The sequence below is a fragment of the Topomyia yanbarensis genome, chromosome 3 (genome assembly GCF_030247195.1).
Source record: "Topomyia yanbarensis strain Yona2022 chromosome 3, ASM3024719v1, whole genome shotgun sequence".
Taxonomy (NCBI): domain Eukaryota; kingdom Metazoa; phylum Arthropoda; class Insecta; order Diptera; family Culicidae; genus Topomyia; species Topomyia yanbarensis.
In genome coordinates this window covers 268,418,610-268,441,853 of record NC_080672.1, presented here as the reverse complement: position 1 = coordinate 268,441,853, position 23,244 = coordinate 268,418,610, and the positions used below count along the sequence as shown (strand labels likewise).

The following is a 23,244-nucleotide window of genomic DNA, read 5'->3' as shown; positions in this document are numbered from 1 at the left end:
TTTCCAAGTAGGCTGTAGTAATAGATTTGTTACAAGTGACTCCACTCTACCTTAAAATACAAAAACTATTTATAGGGAAACAACAGAAAAAATTGTTTTGTCTTCTCAAACCTTGGATGACAAATATTTCAGGGACAATTAACTTCAGTATAATTAACCAAGTCGACTTACCTTACATCGCAACGCACCGTCTACCCAACCTATAATTTGTAAACAATGGTATATTCAGTTGACTAATGATAGCAGAACCGAAACCTTTCTTGTTTTTCAGCAAGGATAACCCTTAGTCACGAACCCCGGAAATAAAAACTGTAACTTCTAAACGAACACTTCATTTGAAAAAAAACTTCCAATCTACAGAGAGACCGCACATGTAAAGCAGGTCAAGCACTCCACCAGCCGTAGGTATAAATGATAAGTGAACCTGCCAGATAAAAAAAATGGTATAACATTTACCAACCTGTTCGGTGTTCACCGGAGAAGCCATTTGCGCAGAACGTCACCGACCAGGCTCTGTGCCACTTTGTCGTACAAGTCGCAGCCTAATGTGATAAATGTCAACGCACATCGGCCCCCGCCCTGTCACCCCCTCTACTCTTCTTGCTGGGGACAACTTTTCATCCAACTGATTACAAGTAACCAACCATTCGGGGAGCCCAGAACGGAAGTCAAATCAAGAGCTAATTAGCGAAAATGAAAACAGAAAAAAGTGGCTTCGACTGTAGCTCTGTAGCGTCGCCGTCGTTGTTGTTGTTGTTGTTGTTGTGTCGTCGCTGGTGTCGTAAGGGCCCTCGCTCAATCTATCACTGTAACCTGCTTCCTTTTCAGAACTCTCTACACGGCTAGCAGTCATTATCGCTTCAATAAAATTTATTGAAAAATTGTTACGCGTCGCTCCGGTACGGAGAAAACGAGGATATACTGACCAGTCATGTTTTTCCCGCCGCCCGTCTGCGCCATACACCCATCGTTTTATTCGCTGATTGGACTTGATGTTCGCGAGCGAGAAAGGAGAAAAAACTTTTGATATGAATTTTTATGCAATTTAATCCAGCTCAAAAGTGCGCGATAACGGCTCGTAACAGTCTGGTCTGGACGTATCGACACAAATGGATAACGTTTGACGTGGTGCGACGCGAAAGGATGAAAACAAGCAAAGATGATAAACCGATCAAAATGAATAATTAATAAATAAATAGCTCAATTAAACGATATTTCGCGATTGGCTGAGTGGAAAAGGGTTTTACTAGTAATAATTAAAACTAATAAATATTGCAACTCGGATGTGTTGTGCTGAAGGTAGGGGACTTAACACTCGCGCTTGAAATCGGAGAGTGACGCGACAGGCAGACGCTAAACGGCTATTGTAAAACTGAAAACAGTGGAAAAATATCAAAGTCATTTTGCATAAAAATTCATCATTAATTTATGCAAATCATTTTGAGCGTCACCGATCGCGGATTCGCACGAGTGTGTCGCCACCGCGGTGGTAGCACGAACGCCGCGACTAGGATAGGCGCAGTAGGCCAGTTTGTATTCCCCTGACTGTCAGTAGCGGTCGTATCGTGTGACGTTCAATAGCTGCTAGTTACATCAATTACCTAGTGGCGTTATGGTAGAGCGTGCTTTAATAATTGACATTTGCACTACTCCTGTCATGTCAGAGGGCGTTCGCGTCACGAGTTGGTCAACACAATAAGGGGCAAAGGGGGGCCAATTTGGTTGAGGTAACGTTTTCGCAGCTGGTAAATCTTTATGCTTTTCTCACGAAACCCCTTCGAAACAGTCCAATCTTGTAGATTCTGTGGGCAGAATCATAAATGGAGGTCGTACGGATTGCACCTCCCGGAGAACAAAGGAAAGCGAATTCAACTCGAAAGCTATACAGTCAGCCGGGGCCAAAGTGCACAGGATCTGGGCATCACCCGGTGTGCTGTGGCAGAAGCTGCAGCATGAATTGGATGTGCCATTATCTGGCCCAGGAAGCACAGCGAAAAAGGGAAGATGATTATGATGAATGTAAGACAACATAATTCTCATGTTTGCCAATAATTGCGTGCATGCATATGTATGCATGTTACATGTCTCGCATTAAGCGAAAATATGTACGCCAAAGGAACATGAAAGCGCGCATGCAGCATGCGCAAAAACAAAGAGGGCTCTTAATGTTTATGGCCCCGGTTTTTGCTTGGGAGATCTGACCAGGGATTCGGTACCCTGGCAGAAAATGTACCGTAAATGTTTATTAAAATCCCATTATTCATGTAACGAAGCGGGAAGGAAATTGGCTGCAGCTTTTAGACTCCGGACATGCGCACGGGACGAGGTTTGGAAGCTCGCTTCAGACCACAGCACGCCGAAACCTACAAAAAGGCTGCCAAACAAAATTGATTGCAATTCTACGCTCAACTTATCCATAATCAACGAGATTAAAAAGATGCATTGTTTCGTTTAACTCGCGTTCGAGCGGGCTCAGTTTCGACACGTTGTCAAAACCATCAGCTGTCAAACAATCCTTGAGAGACTTGCAGTAGCAACGTAGCACGACACCGTGCGCTCAAACTGCCAATGCGACACTGACTGTCAGTAGTCACGATCATTTGGCTCGGTATCAAACAAGCTCAAGGAGGAGATATAAATATTCATATGATTAATGCGCTTGTGTGTATTTGAGGTCTATCGGTGACTCGTTTTAGATAATGAGCCACTGATAACCTGAACCATTTCGAAACGTTAAACTACACCATCAATACGGGACCATAAATCGAACAATCAGAGCCCGGGCACATTATATAAACATAAAAAAGTTGCTCGTCATGGTGCGCCGACAACCGCGGGGCGGGACGCACTCCGAAAACAGGTGGAATAACATTCGCTGCCTCAGGGTCCGTGTTGGCCATGGAAATATGGGGTGTAAAATTAAGTCCGTCAACTAACCTTGCTCATGCGAGAAATGCGACCAAATATCTAATTATTCAAAATTTTAAAGATCCTAGTGATAACCGGCAAACACCCATGAGCAATGTGGAAGAGAAAGAAGATGAAGAAGGTGAAATCAGTGTCCGCGTGCACAGCTTTACGACGTCTTTAACGGGAATTTTATCTGCGTGTTTATCAAGTGTCGCGCTCACCTCTCCTGGATACCGTCGGCGGCAAGTGAATTTACTGGGGAGGTTTCTTCACTAATCGAAATCGAAAACTATAAAATTCTCAAGTACCCCCAGTAGGAACCTGGATGCGTTAACGACTGTGCGGTTTCCGACCAAGGAAGTCATCGCCAGCTACTGTTGTCTCAATCCCATATTTTATGCAGTAATTTGCAATTTAAGCACTCGTCGGAGTCGTTGCAGCGATGCGGTTTATTGCACCACTACTACATCAAAGAACAAACGGTGCTCAGCCGATGAAAAGAAAATTAAATTTTATAAGTCCATTTGTAACCTCCTTTTCATTTGCTTTCCGGTCCATAGAAGATCTTTGTTTATTCAAGTGCATTTTATGCATCGCTCCGGGCTCACTCTGCATTGCTACAATCAAAGTTACTCTTACGGAGCGCCCTCGAGGGTATCAGAATGATTACGTTCACTAATGCCAGTTCCTAATGACCTCTTTATTGATGGCGGAAGAAAATTAATCGATCGTTGTGAGGCACAAGTTTTACAACAATGTATGTGCATACCTTTTTTACCCCGTCAATCATTGCTAATGCTATGCTCCAAGTCTATGTCAAAATCTGAACGGTCGTTTGTAAACCCGTAACAGTCTAACGGAATCCGACAGGGTACCATTTTGAAACATCTCAACAACAACCTACAGTTCTGGTCTGGATGTGTAATGATAACGATACGTTGTCACGCGCACTTAAATTCTCATAAAAAATGTTTAGATTCTATAGCTCCCTCTCCGAAAAACGAATCGCTGACTGATACCGGGAATTACCTCATGTTGAGTACAAATTGCCCAGGAGGAGGGCAGCTCTCATCTGCGCCTACCGTGCAGTGTCCGATGCATGATATAAACGCCATTGCAGAGCACTGTGCACACCATGAATGAAAACACTTTTGCAAGTAGCCGCAATGCAACGCAAGGGATTAGGAGCATCAGAGTCCAGGCATGCAATCGATCCTAGAAACTCTCGCTTGCCCAGCTCAACCCAGATGAATGGTACTGTTTATTACTGGGTGGAAATGAATATAATCATAAATTATTCACGCTCACTCCAAATACCTCTTCAATCTCGCCATGCCTACCACATGATGAATTGAACCGCTCCAGAGAGGAAGTGCGCTGTAATTCTGGTAGCCGTCGGGCAAGGGATCGATTACAATGTTGGCATGCGCAGGCCATTTTCTTTCAAATGCTAGCTTATTTCTTCGCTCGCGAGCGATCACACTTTTACGCGCCACTTTTCGGTTTCAAATCATTTCTTTTCCATTCGCACGAAACTTCACACAACCGTACACACCAAAGTTTTGGGGTGAAAATTCAGCAAATGAAAGTACTGAAAGCTCAGCAATTTAATTTCAACCATTTGAAAGATTCTTTTTGCTGAAAATTCTGCAATTGACAAATCGTCAAATTGACAGCACAATCACCGACTTTTCAGTAGATCCAGCCTAGATTACTGAAAATTCGGACAATATGCTGACATTTTGATTTACTGAATTTTCATCCCAAAATTTCAGTGTCTATTTATAGCTTTTGTGTGTTTATATGTTCAAAGCCTATTACGATCTCTTGCCAGTGGATCTGCTATTGTTGACAATCTCGCACTCCGAACACGTCTCTGGCACATCACCCCAGTTTGGGTATCCCTTCAATTAAGGTGAATGAAAAATCATGCCACTTGTTCACGTCATTGCTCAGTTGGCGTACGTTTTAGTTCGACTTTTTTCCTGATACCAGCCGTCACGTTGCATAGCAAAAATGACACTTTGCTGTTGCTGAAACAACCATACAGATGGAGCGCGTTAATAAAATCATTTGAAAAGTCATTACCTCAACTGACAGCGGTGTAAAATGTCCATTTTGTTCACTCGCCGAGCTGGTGCTAGGGTAATGCAAATGCACTTCGCCTGCAAGCCTACCCGCAGCTGTTGCCAAAGGATGCAACAATATTTTACACTTTTAAATGAAGATAAGCTTTACTATAATCTCATGCGCGTACATAAAAATGAAAAATATCTATATCTGTTAAGAATGCATGTGTTCATTTACCGGTTTCGCAGCGAATTCCAAACTCGTTGCTACATGCTACTCTCCGTACTCAATTTATAATCCCGGCGCAAAAGTCGGTCACAGCAGATGAGACATTTGAACGGTTCCTTTCCACCAATCCAAAGTACTGTCAGTGCGTATAATATCTATTTTCTTTCCGTTTCTTTTCATTTCATCAGGGTGCTGAACGCAAGACGCGTGACGAGGAACGACGAGCCGCGAAGCGCAAAATGACAGCAACGGGCAGGAAAAAGTTGGACGAGTTGTACCATCCCGTGGTCGATCGATCCGAATTCTACACAATGAGTGACTTGATGAAACCTCCAGTATTGTTCACACCATCGGAAGACATCGACAAGGTAGGACCGGAAGGTACTTACGATTTACGCTCAGATGCTCATAATATACCAATTCTACAGCTTACGTCGATGGACTTGCCGTTCTACGGGCACGATGCAGATTCTCTTTCCGGTGCTTCTGACAACGTAAAGTCGCCATTCTTGCTGCATGCCAACAAACCCGCAACGCCAACGCTTAAGTTTCATAACCATTTCCCGCCAGATGTTAATACGTGAGTAAAAAGTCGGATAGAGATTCCAGTACTGCCTTCACAATGGATGAAGGAGAAACCCATCTTACCCTAACTCATTATTTCATGTCTATTTTTTTCTATTTCGCACGTCACAACAGGGACAAGAAGGATCCTAGCATCATTATGGACGGATCGATGGTAGGAAACATGTCCGACTTCGGGTCGCAGATTAAGCGACAGCGGATGACCCCGCCTCTGAGCGAGCGAGTTATGCTTTACGTCCGACAGGACAATGAAGATGTTTACACACCCCTGCATGTAGTCCCACCTTCGACGGTCGGGCTTTTGAACGCTGTAAGTTTTTCCTCCTCGACAAACCAACAAAATACTTTTCCGGAATTCCATGATTCAAACAAAAAAAAACACATTATTCATTAGCACCTACTTTGCAGTAAAGTATTTGCACCCTCGATGTCAATCGTAACCTCAAATGAGATTGGATTTAATAGTCTGAAAAAAAAGGTTGCACAGCTGTCGGTCAAACGTTGATGCACTACTCTCGCCTGACAGCCGTGACAATCCGCTTTCGGGACAAACGAAAAATTGACACGATAATCGGAAATATTTGCGCCAATAACCAATTTTTTCATTAATCCGCTTTGTGTTTCTGTTTAATAATTAATTAAGGCACACTAGAAGACACCAGCCTGAACTAAGACTGCGGCGGTTTCGTAACCCAAATAAATCAAAAACAGACTCCCAATCTTTAATACCTCCTTCGTTTTAGACACTAATTCCTACACCTTGAGAGCAAGGGTTTGCATTAACCATGAAGCAAAAAAAAATACCAACCCAACCACCTTATCTTTATATGTTACCTTCCCGAGTGAATGTGAATGCGCTTATGTTTTGGGTTTATGCTAATTAATAAACAAAAATCAATGTGACTCAACAACACACCAAAAAGCACTCAACGCAAGTCCGGCAGCACGGAATAAACGAACCCGGAAGCCAGGTTATTAACATCATTCATTTGTCATATCGTTTGTTTTGTAAACTTCCTCCTTTCCCGCCAAACAGTAAGACGCTACTTATGCTGTCAGTTCAAACACAGTTGTACCACCCGTTGATTGCTCGCATAATTAGGTAATGCAACGCGAAAGTTGATTATTGGCACAGAGTTTTCCAAATTTGTCGTTCCGACTCTGATAAAAGATTTTAAGGAATCCAATTCAATGATAACGATCACGGAGACGAAAAAGTATTTTGTTTTACTAATCTTACGAGAGATAAAAAAACCGGTTTGTAACGTCGATAAGGCTTTCCACGCTGGCCCGAGTCGATGATACAAAACGCAGACTTCTCGATCTGTCTGTCCCTCTACAATGGTTTGTTTCTCTTTGCTATTCCAGATTGAAAATAAATTCAAAATTTCGACGTCGAGAATAAATAGCATTTATCGCAAAAATAAGAAAGGGTAAGTTTGTATCTTCAAAGCACTCTCGAACCGAGAACCGAAAAGATATCTTCAATTTGTAGTTTCTCTATTTCTGTCTATCCTTCTACATTCTGAATCTTCCTCCACAAACCTATCCTCAGTAGTAGCCCAAAATTTGCTCATCTGTTCATCTCATCTTTTAAAAACGATTGCTTTTTTGTGGTGTTTCTAACTAACAACTAACCTTTTTAATCGGGTACTCACAACGAACTGTAGCACGAACGTACAAAGCTCTAACAAAGACACACTGCTTAAAACTATTCACCACACGACAAAGAAACAGATAACCAAACAAAGGAAGAAAGCTTTGCTTTTGTCGCCTTCTGGGAATTCCCCTAAATGTATGCTCTAGATGCTAACGCATGCAGCTTTTGTGTGGTTTTGTACACTCTTTCTACCGGTGATCTAATTTTGGGTATATACGTAATTAGAGAAAAGAACCAATTAATATTCGTTTGCATTGGAATTTATTCAAATTCCCTGGATTGTAACGGTGATTATAAGTAAATAAAAATATGAATTGTTATGCTGTACTCGTTTTTAGATCTGGATCGCTCGAAACAAATCTCGACAAACATATGATTACGGCCTAAAAGCCAACTGTCAAAACCCACTTTGAATGGAAATTCCAGACAAACCGTTACTAGTCGAACACAGTTCACAACAGTTTATGAAAGAGAAAAAATTTCTCTTTCGTTTATTATCAACATCTGTGATTGGCGTGTAACGGTTTGTCCGGAATTTCCATTCAAAGTGGATTTTGACAGTTGGCTTTTAGGCCGTAATCATATGTTTGCCGAGAAATCATCTTTAGATCAAGTTTGTTAACATTAGAGCAATCTTCGAATATAAAAATGAGAACGGTATTAGTTGAATTGTTTAAGCAGCACATCTTGAAAAAACAGAATGCTATATTATCGACACACACACCCGGTTAAACCGAGTCCGGAATCGGTTCGGAAGTGTGAATGATGTCACTATTAGGTTAGTTCCAGTACCAGAAGAAACAGGAAATGCTTCTTCTGATAACAAACAAGAGCAAGAATTTGTTGCTCCGGAGCAGCTTCCTTGTACTGGAACAAAGCTATTGATTCCTGTTCTAATGCAACAACAGATTCACACTGAATCGTTTGTTGATCCGGAATCCACACTGACTTCATTAAGGATTCCTAATCAAATGCCGAATGATTTGACCGAGAATGAGCGACCGAAAACAAAATGTCGCAAAGATAGAACCTGCGTAATAAAAACTCACTTCAAATAGGTATATTAGAATGTCAAATCGAATATAAACTTCAAGTATAAAAATCAAACTGGGGTTCCCCTCTGTAAGGTCGCTTACACAGTGGCGACGAGAAGCTGAGCAGACCCAACAAACAATTATGATGAATAATGGCTTGTCCAGTTCTTGTACAGCTTGTTCCCTCGTAATAAAGGTTTGTTCAGCTTTCGTTGTTTGTTGGGGAGACTGGTACTGACAGTAGGATGCGAGATGTGAGAAACCTGCTTGCAGCATATCAAATGGAGTCTGTCAGAGTAAAAGCAGGCTGTCTGCGCAGATGCGATCGGCTTTCACTCTGACATCATCTCTTTAGGTTGCAGCAAGCAGGTTTCTCGCATTCTAATGTCAGTGTAAGCACCTGCTCAGCTTCTCGCTGCCACTCTGTAAGCACCCTAAGAGTCGTATAAAAAAACCGGATATAAAAACTACAAAAAATGTATCCGATTCTTACGCATTACTGACTTTTGTTTAAGCAATTTTTAATCTTGAACTTCAGGATTTATTTATTTGTATCCGTTTATTATGCAGGAAGGTCAACCTTTCCGAGATGCTGAAGGTTCATAGTCAGATTTTTACGGTTGGAGTTTATTTCAGATGTTTACATTCTAATATATTTAAAGCGGATTTAATGAGGCATATTCTGTCATTGCGATTTTTATTTTCAGTCGCTCTCATGAACAAAGTCGGAAGAACAAAACATGCTTCGTAAAGCCTACTTTAATATTACCTATAAATTAAAATTCGGATATAAACTTTAAAATTCGGACTGGGGTTCTCCGATGTAAAGGTTCATTCATAAAGTATGTAGCTCGTTCAGGGAAAGGGAGGTCGTACGACAAAATGTGTCATATGAGGAAGGGGGAATAAGCTAAAATGTGATATCCACGGCGAAATTTTTTTTAAAATTATTTACCGTCAATACAAGAATCGAACAGAATATCTCTAATGGCGATTTCGCTTGAACCTGAAACTGAGTCAGGTTCTAACCCCAACCGCTGTCAGTTCATACAGTTCATCGCCTGTAACCGTGACTTCGCAGAAAAATTCACCCGACTTTGTTCCAAGCTTCCTCCGTTTCGAGGGGTCCGATACGAGCTTGTTGAAAAGAAAACAAATATTTCGCAAAATTATAAATGTTTAAACAAAAATAAATTGCCAATTTTTTACCTTAAAAAGGGCCATAGTGCGTCGGCTTTTGATAGGTGCTGGAAAATTAGTGCAAAGTTTTATAGCGACGTCGGGATGAACTGTAATTTTTTAATTCAATTGTCAATATTTTCTTTTCTATTTTCTTAAGCGAAAGAGAAAGCAACAATAAAGACGCTCACAATGTTACTAACATGAAATACAATACGTATAATGTAAAATATATTAAATATGACTCTTTTGTTTGGAAATAAAATCAAATGTAGTCAAACAAAATATGTATTGCGCATTTTTGAAAAGGCTTACTTTGTACAACAATGTTGCCAACAGCGGAACCCTTTTATTGCCAAAATCGGAGTGTGCCAAAAACGGAATCTTACTGTCTTTGCAACTTTCTTTTTCAGTTACTCACATATAACCAAACTTTTGGGGGCACTTCGTTAACGTTGCTCGCAACGCTGATGTATTCTATATGGGCTGTTCTATTTTACATCACCGTCAAAAATAGATCGATCGCAATGCTGAGATGCAGTTTTATTTTTCAAGTACTTTTTTGAATCATTGAATCAGATTGAAAACACTATTCTGTTTTAACCCTCAAGCACTCACGCTGTTGTACTTTGTGAAACACTTTGGGATTATTCGTTATTATTTTGTTGCAAAGACATTTATCAATGCCAAACGACTATGTATTTCTCAGATAACATGTTTTGGACAAGATACATTTTTTTTTCTACTGATATACCTCAAGTGCAACAATACTATCCGAATTTTCTTGATGAAACCAGACCAATAGAACGCGCGATGTGGGAAGTTCGACCAAACAATATTCTGTTCAATATATCTCGTGATCTCGATCATGTGGAGGGTTACTTCCTTCGGCAAACTTGTTCAGAAGATCAAGAGCTAGTTAATGGAAGATGAAATAGCTTGAAATAAAATTCTGCCGCAAGGTGGCGCCAATGGGCATGTTATTTTTTTCAGTTTACCGTATCTCAAGATCTCGATTTTTTAGAAAGTCAGTATCTTCGACGAAGTTACTAAGCAAATCAAAATCTATGAGATGGTTTAACGGCTACTTCAGAAAACTATCGTTAGGCGACGCTAGTGAGCATGTCAGTTATTTAACCTAATGTATCTCAATTTCCTGATTTTTTAGCGAGTCATTGCTTCCGGCAAAGTTGTTCACGAAATCAAAACCGTCGAGGTGGTAACAGGAGTCAATAAAAAATGAGAATGATTTCAATACCTTTCTGTAATTAAAGTAAAGAGGGTATTTTTTTCTCTCCAAGAGAATTGTTCTCTGGACTTCCTAGAAGTGGGTGGCATGGTTCTTTTCGCTCGGGTGCATTCAGTTCAATCGAAGATGGCGTCGAAACAGCAAGCACTCCGAATCATGGACGACGAGATGTACCTGAAGCTAAACGGCAAAAACTCTTAGCAAGAGTACAATAAAACGCGTGTTTCAAAGTAGATATGTTATCATCCCCCTCAATTAATTATCTCAAGTATATCTCTAAGTTTCCGAAATCTCGGCGAAGCTAACCCTTTCGTCATTACATCCGCCACTTGATCTTCGGTTTGCAGATACTTTAGCTTTAGTTGCCCTTTTTCAACAAGCTCTCGCACGAAGAAATGTTGAATTTCAACATGCTTCATTCGCTTATGCTTGCGTGGTTCCACCTTTACTGAAATACAGGGCTGGTTGTGCACGTACACGCTTACTGGCTCATTCACATTCCAACTGAATTGATCAGGATCACGATCCATACTACTTCGCAGCTAGCCTAACACAAGGCTATCAACTCTGCCTCCGTGGTCGACAAAGCCACAGACGACTGCTTCTTGGTCGCCATGTCACGGTTGATCCGAACAACTTCACAACAAATCCGGAAACCGAGCGCCTGTCATTGGGATCGTTTTCCCAATCCGCATCCACGAAAACCTTCAACATATCTGCTGATTCCTTACGATAGAACAGCAGCTTATAGTCCATTGTGCCCTTTAAATATCTTAATACACGCTTGAGATGCATCAAATGCTCGTCAATAGCTCCACACTGAAATCCAGCGAAGTAGTTCACCACTGCACAAATGTCTGGTTTCGAGGTTGCCGTTAGATACATAAATACATAAATAAGGCACCCTATAAGTTCACGGTATGGCATATTGGTAGCTCGACCCTTGTTGCCCGTCATTAGCTTCAGATGTGGTTCCATTGGTATGGGTAACGGCTTGCACTCAGTCATTCCGAACCGTACGAGAACGTTGTGGATGTATGCCTTTTGATCGAGAGCCATTGTTTTCACTTACCTGTCACGTTGAGTATTTAACACTTCACGGCCTGAAAATTTGTCATCTTGAATTCGCTAGAAAATTTCTTCAACGCTTTTTCCGAGTTGCACACGATCAGGATGTCGTCCACGTAGATGACCACCAGCACAATGATCTATTCACATGACCACTAGTACAGACAAAAGTCATACTCGCTGCGTTTGAAACCCAGTTTGCTAATCGTAAAATTGCTGATTCCAATTTCGGCAAAGCTTACTTTAATCCGTAAATTACCTTATTGAGTCGGCAAACCTGGTTCTTCTTCTTCTCAAACACTACGGGATGACGCATATAAATCTCTTCATTGAGCGCCCCATTCAAGAAAGCACATTTAACGTTCATCTGATGCATGTGCCAATCTTCCTGATTCGCAAAAGCCAACAGCATTCTCAGCTAGAAAAACTCTAGAAAGAGAACTGCGGAGACTCCATTTTGGATCGATTGGATTCGCGTTTAGCTGTCAAAAACGAATCCAATCGAACATTGCCTATCCTTATAACATTGGGCGTGTTGCCATACAATGCCGGGGCATACGTTGCCAAAAATGCTGTTTTTCTCTCCGCAGTTCCCTTACTAGAGTTTTTCTATTCTCAGCTTCGCCATTTTTACTACAGAGAGTAAGTGTCCGTGTAATCGAGCCTCTGTGTAAAACCACGAGCCCCTAGTCTGGCTTTATATCGTACTACCTCGCCTTCACTATTACGCTTTACTTTGAACACCCACTTTCTATCAACCACCTTTTTACCAACGGATAATTCAAGAAGTTACCAAGTATTATTCGTTTTAAGCGATTCCAGCTCTTCCGTGATAACATACTTCAATGATGGCCAGTCGCCTTTTCTTGAGTTCACTTACATCAGTCGGAATGTTGTCAATAAATTCTTCCGCATTCAACGCAAAAGCACTAATATCCATATTGTAATTGTTATGCCAAATCGGAGAAATGACATTCCTCCCGCTTCTTCGAATACTATTGTCTACAACCGGATCCCCAAAGGAACTATCTGCATTTTCTTCTGGGCTATCATCGTCAGAATCGAAATTTTCCGATTCACTTGCTACTAACTGGATATCACTTACTTCCAACTCATTTTTCGCACCAGTTGCTTGATCTTCGATAATCACTTCATAATTATCCCACGAATACCTTCGAGCCATTCCACATTCGGTACCCGTTCGGTGCGTACCCAACAAAACCTGCCTTCCCGCTCTTAGTATCCAACTGTTTGCGCATCTGTTTAGGAACGTGGACATAACAACTACTTCCGGAAACTTGTAAATTAGCCACATCTGGCTTCTGACTATGCCAGGCTTGAACAGGAGTTGCACCCCAACAACTGCAACACTGCGACTACGATTCATCAAGTACACAGCGATATAAACGTATTCACCCCATAAGAATTTATGGCAGACCACTAGATTGCAGTATCGCTCGGATTTTTTCTACGATGAACCATCCATCGCTCGCTCACTCCATTTTGTTCCGGCGTATACGGCACTTTCTTTTCCATCCGAATACCCTTTTTCCGACTATTGCGTGGCTTTATTGCGTGGCTCGAATATCTACCCCCATTATCCGATCTGAGGCGAGAAATCTACGCACCAGCATGAGCACTGGACATAGCTTCATATTCTTTCAAACATTCAAGCACTTGGTCCTTTGTTTTCATCAAATACACAACCGAAGCGTGAGTGTAATCATCCGTGAACGACATAAAATATTCATTTCCGTTCCACGACACTAGCGTTAGCTTTCCACATACGTCATTATGGACAATTTCCAATAGACGTGAGGCGCACTTCCCATCACTACGCGCATTAAATGGTTCACGGGTTTGTTTTGCGGTGGTTCACACAGCAACTTTCCGGCACTCTCGATTTCCTTTCCATCCACCATATTTTTATTTGCGAGCTTTAATAGATTTTCATTTCCACAGATCCAGCTGCTGACTAACTTTTCCAGTCATCAATGAACTGCAGGTCGCATTACTATTCTGCAATTTTATACATTCAAAATCCATACAGTAAAACCTGCAGTTTTATCGACAGGTAGCTACAACTTCGTTGTCGGCCTGTACTGTCACACGCCCCCCAACTTTCTTTTCTGAGTTTTCCAGACTTCTCTGTGACTGCAAATTTGATAATAGTTTAGGAATATACAACACGTCTTCGATCCGGATTTGAACTACACATTCAAGCTTTTCCAAAAAATCAAAAGGTGTTTTGTTGTTCGACATGTATACCGATGCACCACTGTCCAAAAACCATTTGGAACGTGCCACCGCAACAACATTCGATCGACCACCCGCTGCGACAAACGATACTGTTTTCGCTGCGATGTTCGCCTTTTGCACCACGCTCTTCTTCACTTCCCTTGAGAAAACAGATTTCTCATCACTTTTCGGACACTGCGCTTTTCTATGTCCTGGTTGACCACAACCAAAACATTTGAATTTCGCGTTCTTCCTGCCAGCAAACGCCGATTCTTCCACCTCCGCATCCTGCTGCTGTCTTCGTCGCTTTGCCTCCACATCCAAATACTTCCTCCGAACAAGTTCCATCGTAAGCCTTTCAGACACCGATACCAGCATCGTAGGCCGACGGCATTGTCAACATCAAATGACAAATAACGTCTTCTTCACCCATCTGTCCTCCAGTCCGGTTTATTTCGCGTACCAGCTTGTCAAAACGTAGGAAGTGATCCTGAAGGTGCTCATTTTCCTGTTAGCGAATAGAGAGAAGCTGACGTTTTAACAGAAAACGGTTCGTTATTCTCTTTCGAACACGTCGGGAAGTCCATCCCAAATTTGCCTCGGACTCTGTCTTTGATATAGTCGAGATGACTGTCTGATATCGTATCAATACCGAACGGCATTTATTATCCTGCTTGATGCGTGCCACTCTTTTAACCTAATTTGCACCTTTTTCTTCTGCCGTATCCGTGACAGCGATAATCCAATAGTCTTTCTCCTCTGCCGCTACCTCGACGCACCACAAACATCCAGCTGCTGTAAGTATGCTTTCATACGGAAGCATCAATTGTTAAAGCCAATCCCGTTAAACGGCTTGACTCTTGGTATCATCATCCATCCTATCAAGATTCGCGACACTAACGAAATATAGTCCGATCCGAAAAGAAAAAAACGTGGCTATGCAGGGTCCATAAACTCTTAGCAAGAGTAAAATTAAACGCGTGTTTCGCAGTAGATAAAAGAATAACATTGTGAATATTTATTTGACGTTTCTCTCGTTACACGACGAACTTAGTATGGGTAATTCAAATTGAAATTTACTCAGTTACACTGTTATCAATAACTGTTAGAGGACCGGATATTTCACGTCCCCGGGAAATGATTTGAACAGCGATGTAATGTACATCTCCCACACGAAGTTATCAAAGATGATTCTCTTGTGTCTGACGTTCAGTGAGAGGGAGATGCCTATTACCACTTATACGAGATGCTTGATCAGATTAATTTCTTTAAAAAATAATATTATATATTAATAGTTCTTAGTGACTCTGTAGTAAGAAAGTAAAAATTGAATCCATAAGAATGAAACACGTAACAAAGTTGTAAATAGTCTTTTTTATCTCTATATTATATTATGGCCTTATTTCATTGCATGCTCCATATAACAGACCTCTCCCGTGCAGAAACCCCGAATGCTCTTCGATTCTAAGATCAGTGTCATGAAATTTTTTTAAATACCCTTGAAAAAATAGTAAATATGAACTGCCTATCTTGTTCCTGTAGCCCAACGACAAAGCGAATCGCTAAGGATGATAATTTACTTAAATAAACTAATTTGTTAGTGAGCTTATTCTTGAAAAACTCTACAAAATCGCATAAATTACTGAAGAATAAATGTTTCGGGTTTCGATGAAAAATAGATGAAAAAATGAAAATCGTGTTCCAATGGGAAAGGTCTATTGTGTAATCTAGTTTGAAAATCTCCTTGAACAAAGAGCGGATCAATAAAAACAACAATAGTGAATAAAAACATGTTTCTCTTTTTAAATTCCAGAATTACGGCGAGAATTGATGACGATATGATCAGACACTACTGCAACGAAGACATCTTCATCCTGGAGGTCCGACAGTTCGAGGAAGACCTGTACGACATCACACTGACGGAGCTTCCGACGCACTGATCGTCGTAACGTTTTACTTCTATCTACTATAAGCAGCTTCTTTCGCGTTTTCTGTAGCAGAATAAGGTATATTTACTAGACAGTGCCTTACGAGAGACATTCTAACGTTTAAATGTATAAATTGTTGATATAGGAAGTACTACTCACAAGCGAGTAACAGATGAATAGCATAAATGTTTAAGATATTACAAGTTTTTTAGTGAATACGTCTTTTAATTGTTTAGATTTATTTATTTATTTGTAGCAGAACAGAATCAGAACAAGCAAGTAGGAAATGATATGACACAAAAAGGTACGTGCTTCTCGTGGCATGAGATTTTATGGACAAAAAAAGGAGGAGCAACATTAAAATTTACATCCATCAAACGCATTTATATTGACCCCTAGATTATTTGCCTCAATGAACAAAATAAGCTGAAAATCCACTTCAAGATCTCAAAGTATTCGTACTTATATTCGGGGCGATTCCGCAATCAAGAAGAATTTCGTTACAATGCAGACAATTGTCCATAAATAATTCGTTTTGCTCAATTATCGGGGACGACTGTGAACGGGAATGGATGTGTCATAACCCTACAATTCAATCCCCTGCAGACAAGGCGCCATTTTGAATCCAAATGAAGTGAATGATTAAAAAAAAGGCTCGAGGGCGCATCATTCCCATGAGAATAGATTTCAAGCCATATGTTTTAATGTAGATAATAGCAACTTGTCTTGCTTTTCCACTCAAAATAAGTACTTACCCTTTTAGATTCTAAATCACTTTTTGACGAATGAACGTACTTTGCAGGAGAAAAAAAAAATGCGCAACAAAATGAAACTTTTTGTACAACAAAACAGTTTTTGATAGCTATTAGCGATCATCCATCGGTTGCAATATTAACAGTAACTTTGAAACGTAACAATAGCATAAGAGAATAGAATGCTTAACTGTTAGAAACTTAAGTTGTAAACTCACTTTACATTCCATGACAGTAATTTTCATCGACATTCCAACAATTCAGTACATACTACTTCTTTAATCATTCACACCGCTGACACGTACTTTCACTATACGAGTATTCTAAGAAAATATTTTCCACTTAGAATAGATGTGCTATTTTTTAAGGAAATCCCCTTTGCTGAAACTGCCATACTTGAGAATACAAATAGTGTTTAAGCAACAAACAAGTTTAACGGATAAAATATTTAGCAAAAAAAACATACATCACTAATTGTTAAGTACCTGAGAGATTTAAAGTGAAAAGTAGCAACAAGGAAAAAATAAGTATTTTTGATGCTAATCCACAAACAGACTGTTCAGTGAGCAGCACAACGGCGAAAAATCAAGAGAAATGTTAATGTGATATAGAAAACAAACAAATGCTACACGATTGTTGTTATTTTAACCGGCCACCGCTAGCGGATACCTCAATGTGTTAGACTCTTGCCACAAACATGAAACCATCCTCAAGAAAAGCCAACAACAAGCCTGATTGAGAGCCTGTCACTCCCGATTGCCATATACATATATTGAGCCTCTTTCCTTTCCTCACAATGTCCACGGTGGCCAACTCCCGCGGAAAATTCTTAATAAAAATGTTTAATACATCCGATAGAAAAAGAACGGATCCAAGCAACGCATTGAGCAACTTGCTATTCTTTTAGTAGCCTTATAAGATACTAAATAAGTAAACCGTGGATGGAACCTTGTTGCAAGAACGATCCATCTTTATCGCGCTACGAAAATAAATGCAATATTAATTTTACTAATCATGTTTTAGAAGCGACTCCGTAGGCTACAAATGCAAGATAGCGAGCGCGCGGAGAGTGAGTATTTAACACAGCTACGATTAATACAACAACGACAACAATCAAGCATTTTTTCGTGAAAATTTTCTTCAAGTAGCAAACTGTAATGATTTCTTTTGGTGGTGGATAACGATCAGCTTTTATTGATTCTTCTGTTTTTTATTTGTATTTCGCGTTTCATTTAATAGTAATGCTATTCTCAGTAGTAGCGCACAAGTAGTAGCAGAAGTACACACAACGAATGCAGTAATTATTTAGTAGAACAAAGTTTTGCCATTATAACAAACCGTCGAAAGAAAAGTAAAAATTTATTTGGACAAGCTGAAAATGTGACTAACAGATAGGCTAAGCAGATATCAATTAAGCAGCAAAACATTTAAGTAAGAGATTTTCAATATAGTGAAAAAAACGTTTCTTTTTATGAAAATGAATTTCAAAATTTTCTATTGTTATATTTTATAAACATTGAATAAAATATGATTTTTACTAAATCTGTGTTTTTAGTAGAAAATTCTGTAAATCTTTTTCTATCAGTCTTATCTCCAGATTGCCTTTTCTAATGTAGTTAATGGTTTAAAGATATACTTCATCTCGGAGATCGGAACTAAGCCAAAAATGTATCCTCATTCAAGGAACATGCCCAACGGAAATAGACAAAAAAGAAAAACTATAGGACGGCGTGGAAAATGATGCGGATAAAAACTCACCTTTCTATTGAACACACCGAGGAAATATCAAACCTGCGATCTCCCAGTCTGCATTTGGGTGCGTTAACCACTCCGCCGAAACTATGTGGACGTCGCCATAGTTTCTTAACCCTCTAGTGCCCAATTATTTTTTTTGGCTTGAAAAAACTTTTGGAGGTGGGCTTCGTGATGAGAAAAACGAAAATAATGTTGAAAATTCTTAAAAGTAATGGATTTTTCATTAAAGCCTTAAAATAAGTAGGCCGCCTAGAGGCGGTGTTGGGCACCTGGGTGAATAAAAACAAAAACTTTTTTTTCTTCTAGTTACTTCAACATAAGCGAATACAGATGGTTGCTTATATTTTGGACTCCATCAGATCGCAAAATACCTGAACTGTAAGGAGTATTTCTCTAGTGCTTTGGTTGTTTATTATTAACTAATTTATAGTAAGGGAGTCCAGGGTCTGCTGGCGATGGTTTCACTTATCTAGTTTTATGTTTTTAATTTAAGAAGATCGTGTAAAAGTGAATGCGTTGCATAAAAGAGCGGACTGTTAGCTGTATTACAGAATTTTAAATATGTGATGCGGTAATCTCGCCAATTTGACTATACGCACAATGATGCCACCTGGCCTTTTTTGATGATAAAGTATTGATCGCGTGAGATGTTTTTTTGAATAAAACTGCAAATCAATCGATACTTGTTATTATTTTTCAGCCCCAATACTCCTGCATTTTAATTTCGGCGCACACTTTGTATTCAAAAGCTAAATTTTCGAAATTCTTCAGGTGAAATTCCGAAGTAAACAAACAAACAAAAAAACAAACAAGCAAAAAAAATTTTCTTGTGATGTAACCACAAGACGGCCAAGGAAAGTTATTTTCGCGCGCTATCAAAAAATCTAGTCATTAGTGGAATAGCTGTGAACTCGCCCTAAATAACAAAAATGCTGAAATTTACAAACTTTACCTAGGGCAATGAGCCTATTTTCGTCCTAACCATGTAAAACCGTTGGTTAGAGCGGCGTTAGCTTTTTTGTTCAACATATTGGTTCAAATGGCAATTTTTGATATCATAATGGTTCATAAGAAGAAAGCAAAGATATTGGTGCCAATTTATACGCATTGCATCCATTGTATTCCGAGTAATTAATGAAATGGTGAGTCACCCTTCCTAATACGACTAAAAGGCTCTTCACTCTGATACGCTCGAAAACTCAATATCACTTACAACGTGTACGAAACAGAATTTAATGCAACATATTGGAGAATGGATTAAACAGTACTTGAAGTGCAGAACTAGAGACATCACCATATGTCTAATACAGACTCTCCTAAATATTATTAAATGATAAGAATATCCATATTCTAACAGCAACATTCACCCAAAGTTTTTAAAACATACTTCTTTTCAGCTAAAATTGCACATAATACTAGTTTCGGTACTATAAGTAATCACTAAAGACTGAAATTTTTTTTCACTCAGGTGCCCAACACCGCCTCTAGGCGGGCAAAGTATTTTACCAAAAAACCTAAACTTCCGATTTATTACACTAAACCAATTCACATCTACAGTGAAATGCTAGTAACAGGCTACTCAAAAATATTTTTTGTCGTGACTAACGACTTACCTTTCAATATAGGGGCCCCTTTTCAAAATTTCGGCAGAAAAATGATGTAAGATTTTGAACGCTTATATCTTTTGTTGTACTGAATGGATTTAATCAATTTCTTCGGCATTTTGTCGAAAATATTTGTACCAATGTTGTATTAAATTTTGGAATATGTAGGACATTCATTATCAACGGAAAAATAGTGTTTTGAAAAATCTTTCGAAAACGACTCGGAAAAGTGAAAATTTTCAGCCCATCCCGCACAGAGCCGTCAAAATGGTGCAGCAAATGAACAATAAAATAATGAAAAGTTTATATATAGGTTCACTACATGTTTGTTCCTTTGATTATTCGTATTGGGTTGCTTGACGAGAGCAGTTGGTGGGGGAAAGCCGGCATATTAGTTTCGGTTATGTCATTAGAACCCGGGCGGAAAGGAAAGGCTCATGCACGCCACGAGAACGAGCGAGAAAGCGATAGTAGTGAATATTAGCGAAAGCGTTACGTACAATTTGAACCTTAATAACTTTTCTTCTACTAAACGGATTGCCAATCTTGTTTCATAAATCGGAAGGAAAACGTTCAACGCTTGCTACCGATACGTTGTTTGCTATATAAAATTTGTTTAAATAGTTCAAAAACTACTTTAAATGAGAATCAACATTAATGATAAAACCTATAAATAGGGGTGTCGCAGCTTTTCTCAAAGCCAGACGTGTGTAAGACGCAGTGCATAACAGACGTGCGTGGTCGTGAGAAGCTGCATCGGACGACCAATCAAATTGGCTACCACCGGAGAGAGGAAAAACGGTGGTGGCGGTGAGAAGGCCAAAAAGCCAAAGGCTAAGAAACGCAGTCACTGAAAAGGCGGTAGTAACTGCCACTAAAAATGCTACCAAAACATCGAAGGCTGCAAAGCGTACTCATTCGGTGTGAGCTACGAAAGGGGAAAGATTGTATGGATGTACGCAGTAAAAACAATCTTCGGCAAGGTTTGAATTGTTTTAAAAGATTCCCGTCTTGTATCAACATAGACAAACCGTCCTTATTAGGACGAATGCAAAATGGAAAAAGAATTTAATTAGAAAGTTTCTTTTATTAACCAGTATTAAGTTTGCGCTTGGTAATTCTGTACTTTTACCAGTGAATCATGAGAAAATGTTTTTCTAATCTACAAATCCGAAGGTTTTTGCAAATCCTTCCAAGAAAATCAGTGAATGTGGCAACTCTGCCACTAAGCGAAAGCTACACCAAAACGAATGATGAAAACATTTTCATTTATCGAACAAAAGGACGGCCTTCCATCTGCATTGTAAAGTCTATAAATAGGAACACCATGATGAAAACTGTGCTCATTCGGTGTGAGCTGCGAAAGGGGAAAGATGTATGTACGCAGTAAAAACAATCGTCGGCAAGGTTTGAATTGTTTTAGATTCCCGTCTTGTATCAACATAGACAAACCGTCCTTATCAGGACGAAGGCAAAATGGAAAAAGAATTTAATTAGAAAGTTTCTTTTATTAACTAGTATTAAGTTTGCGCTTGGTAATTCTGTACTTTTACCAGTGAATCATGAGAAAATGTTTTTCTAATCTACAAACTCGAAGGTTTTTGCAAATCCTTCCAAGAAAATCAGTGAATGTGGCAACTCTGCTACTAAGCGAAAGCTACACCAAAACGAATGATGAAAATATTTTCATTTATCGAACAAAAGGACGGCCTTCCATCTGCATTGTAAAGTCTATAAATAGGAACACCATGATGAAAACTGTGCTCATTCGGTGTGAGCTGCGAAAGGGGAAAGATGTATGTACGCAGTAAAAACAATCTTCGGCAAGGTTTGAATTGTTTTAAAAGATTCCCGTCTTGTATCAACATAGACAAACCGTCCTTATCAGGACGAAGGCAAAATGGAAAAAGAATTTAATTAGAAAGTTTCTTTTATTAACTAGTATTAAGTTTGCACTTGGTAATTCTGTACTTTTACCTGTGAATCGTAAGAAAATGTTTTTCTAATCTACAAACCCGAAGGTTTTTGCAAATCCTTCCAAGAAAATCAGTGAATGTGGCAACTCTGCCACTAAGCGAAAGCTACACCAAAACGAATGATGAAAATATTTTCATTTATCGAACAAAAGGACGGCCTTCCATCTGCATTGTAAAGTCTATAAATAGGAACACCATGATGAAAACTGTGCTCATTCGGTGTGAGCTGCGAAAGGGGAAAGATGTATGTACGCAGTAAAAACAATCTTCGGCAAGGTTTGAATTGTTTTAAAAGATTCCCGTCTTGTATCAACATAGACAAACCGTCCTTATCAGGACGAAGGCAAAATGGAAAAAGAATTTAATTAGAAAGTTTCTTTTATTAACTAGTATTAAGTTTGCACTTGGTAATTCTGTACTTTTACCTGTGAATCGTAAGAAAATGTTTTTCTAATCTACAAACCCGAAGGTTTTTGCAAATCCTTCCAAGAAAATCAGTGAATGTGGCAACTCTGCCACTAAGCGAAAGCTACACCAAAACGAATGATGAAAATATGTTCATTTATCGAACAAAAGGACGGCCTTCCATCTGCATTGTAAAGTCTATAAATAGGAACACCATGATGAAAACTGTGCTCATTCGGTGTGAGCTGCGAAAGGGGAAAGATGTATGTACGCAGTAAAAACAATCGTCGGCAAGGTTTGAATTGTTTTAAAAGATTCCCGTCTTGTATCAACATAGACAAACATAGAATTTAATTAGAAAGTTTCTTTTATTAACTAGTATTAAGTTTGCGCTTGGTAATTCTGTACTTTTACCAGTGAATCATGAGAAAATGTTTTTCTAATCTACAAACTCGAAGGTTTTTGCAAATCCTTCCAAGAAAATCAGTGAATGTGGCAACTCTGCTACTAAGCGAAAGCTACACCAAAACGAATGATGAAAATATTTTCATTAATCGAACAAAAGGACGGCCTTCCATCTGCATTGTAAAGTCTATAAATAGG

At 39.5% G+C, this 23,244-nt stretch overlaps 1 protein-coding gene across 4 annotated transcripts in view; it reads left to right on the top strand.

Annotated features, from left to right (window-relative positions):
- The window catches only part of LOC131691722 (protein grainyhead), a 774,648-nt gene extending 756,272 nt beyond the window's left edge, over positions 1-18,376 (top strand). For 2 of the 4 annotated variants that reach the window (XM_058978337.1, XM_058978336.1), the window contains 5 exons: positions 5,397-5,576; positions 5,637-5,788; positions 5,908-6,103; positions 7,162-7,226; positions 16,035-18,375. In XM_058978337.1, coding sequence (XP_058834320.1) covers positions 5,397-5,576; positions 5,637-5,788; positions 5,908-6,103; positions 7,162-7,226; positions 16,035-16,161 — 720 coding nt within the window. In that variant the 3' untranslated portion in view covers positions 16,162-18,375. Of the gene's footprint in view, positions 1-5,396; positions 5,789-5,907; positions 6,104-7,161; positions 7,227-16,034 lie in introns of all 4 variants that reach the window. The other 2 variants (XM_058978335.1, XM_058978338.1) reach the window with 2 other exon arrangements.
- The last annotated feature ends 4,868 nt before the right edge of the window (positions 18,377-23,244 follow it).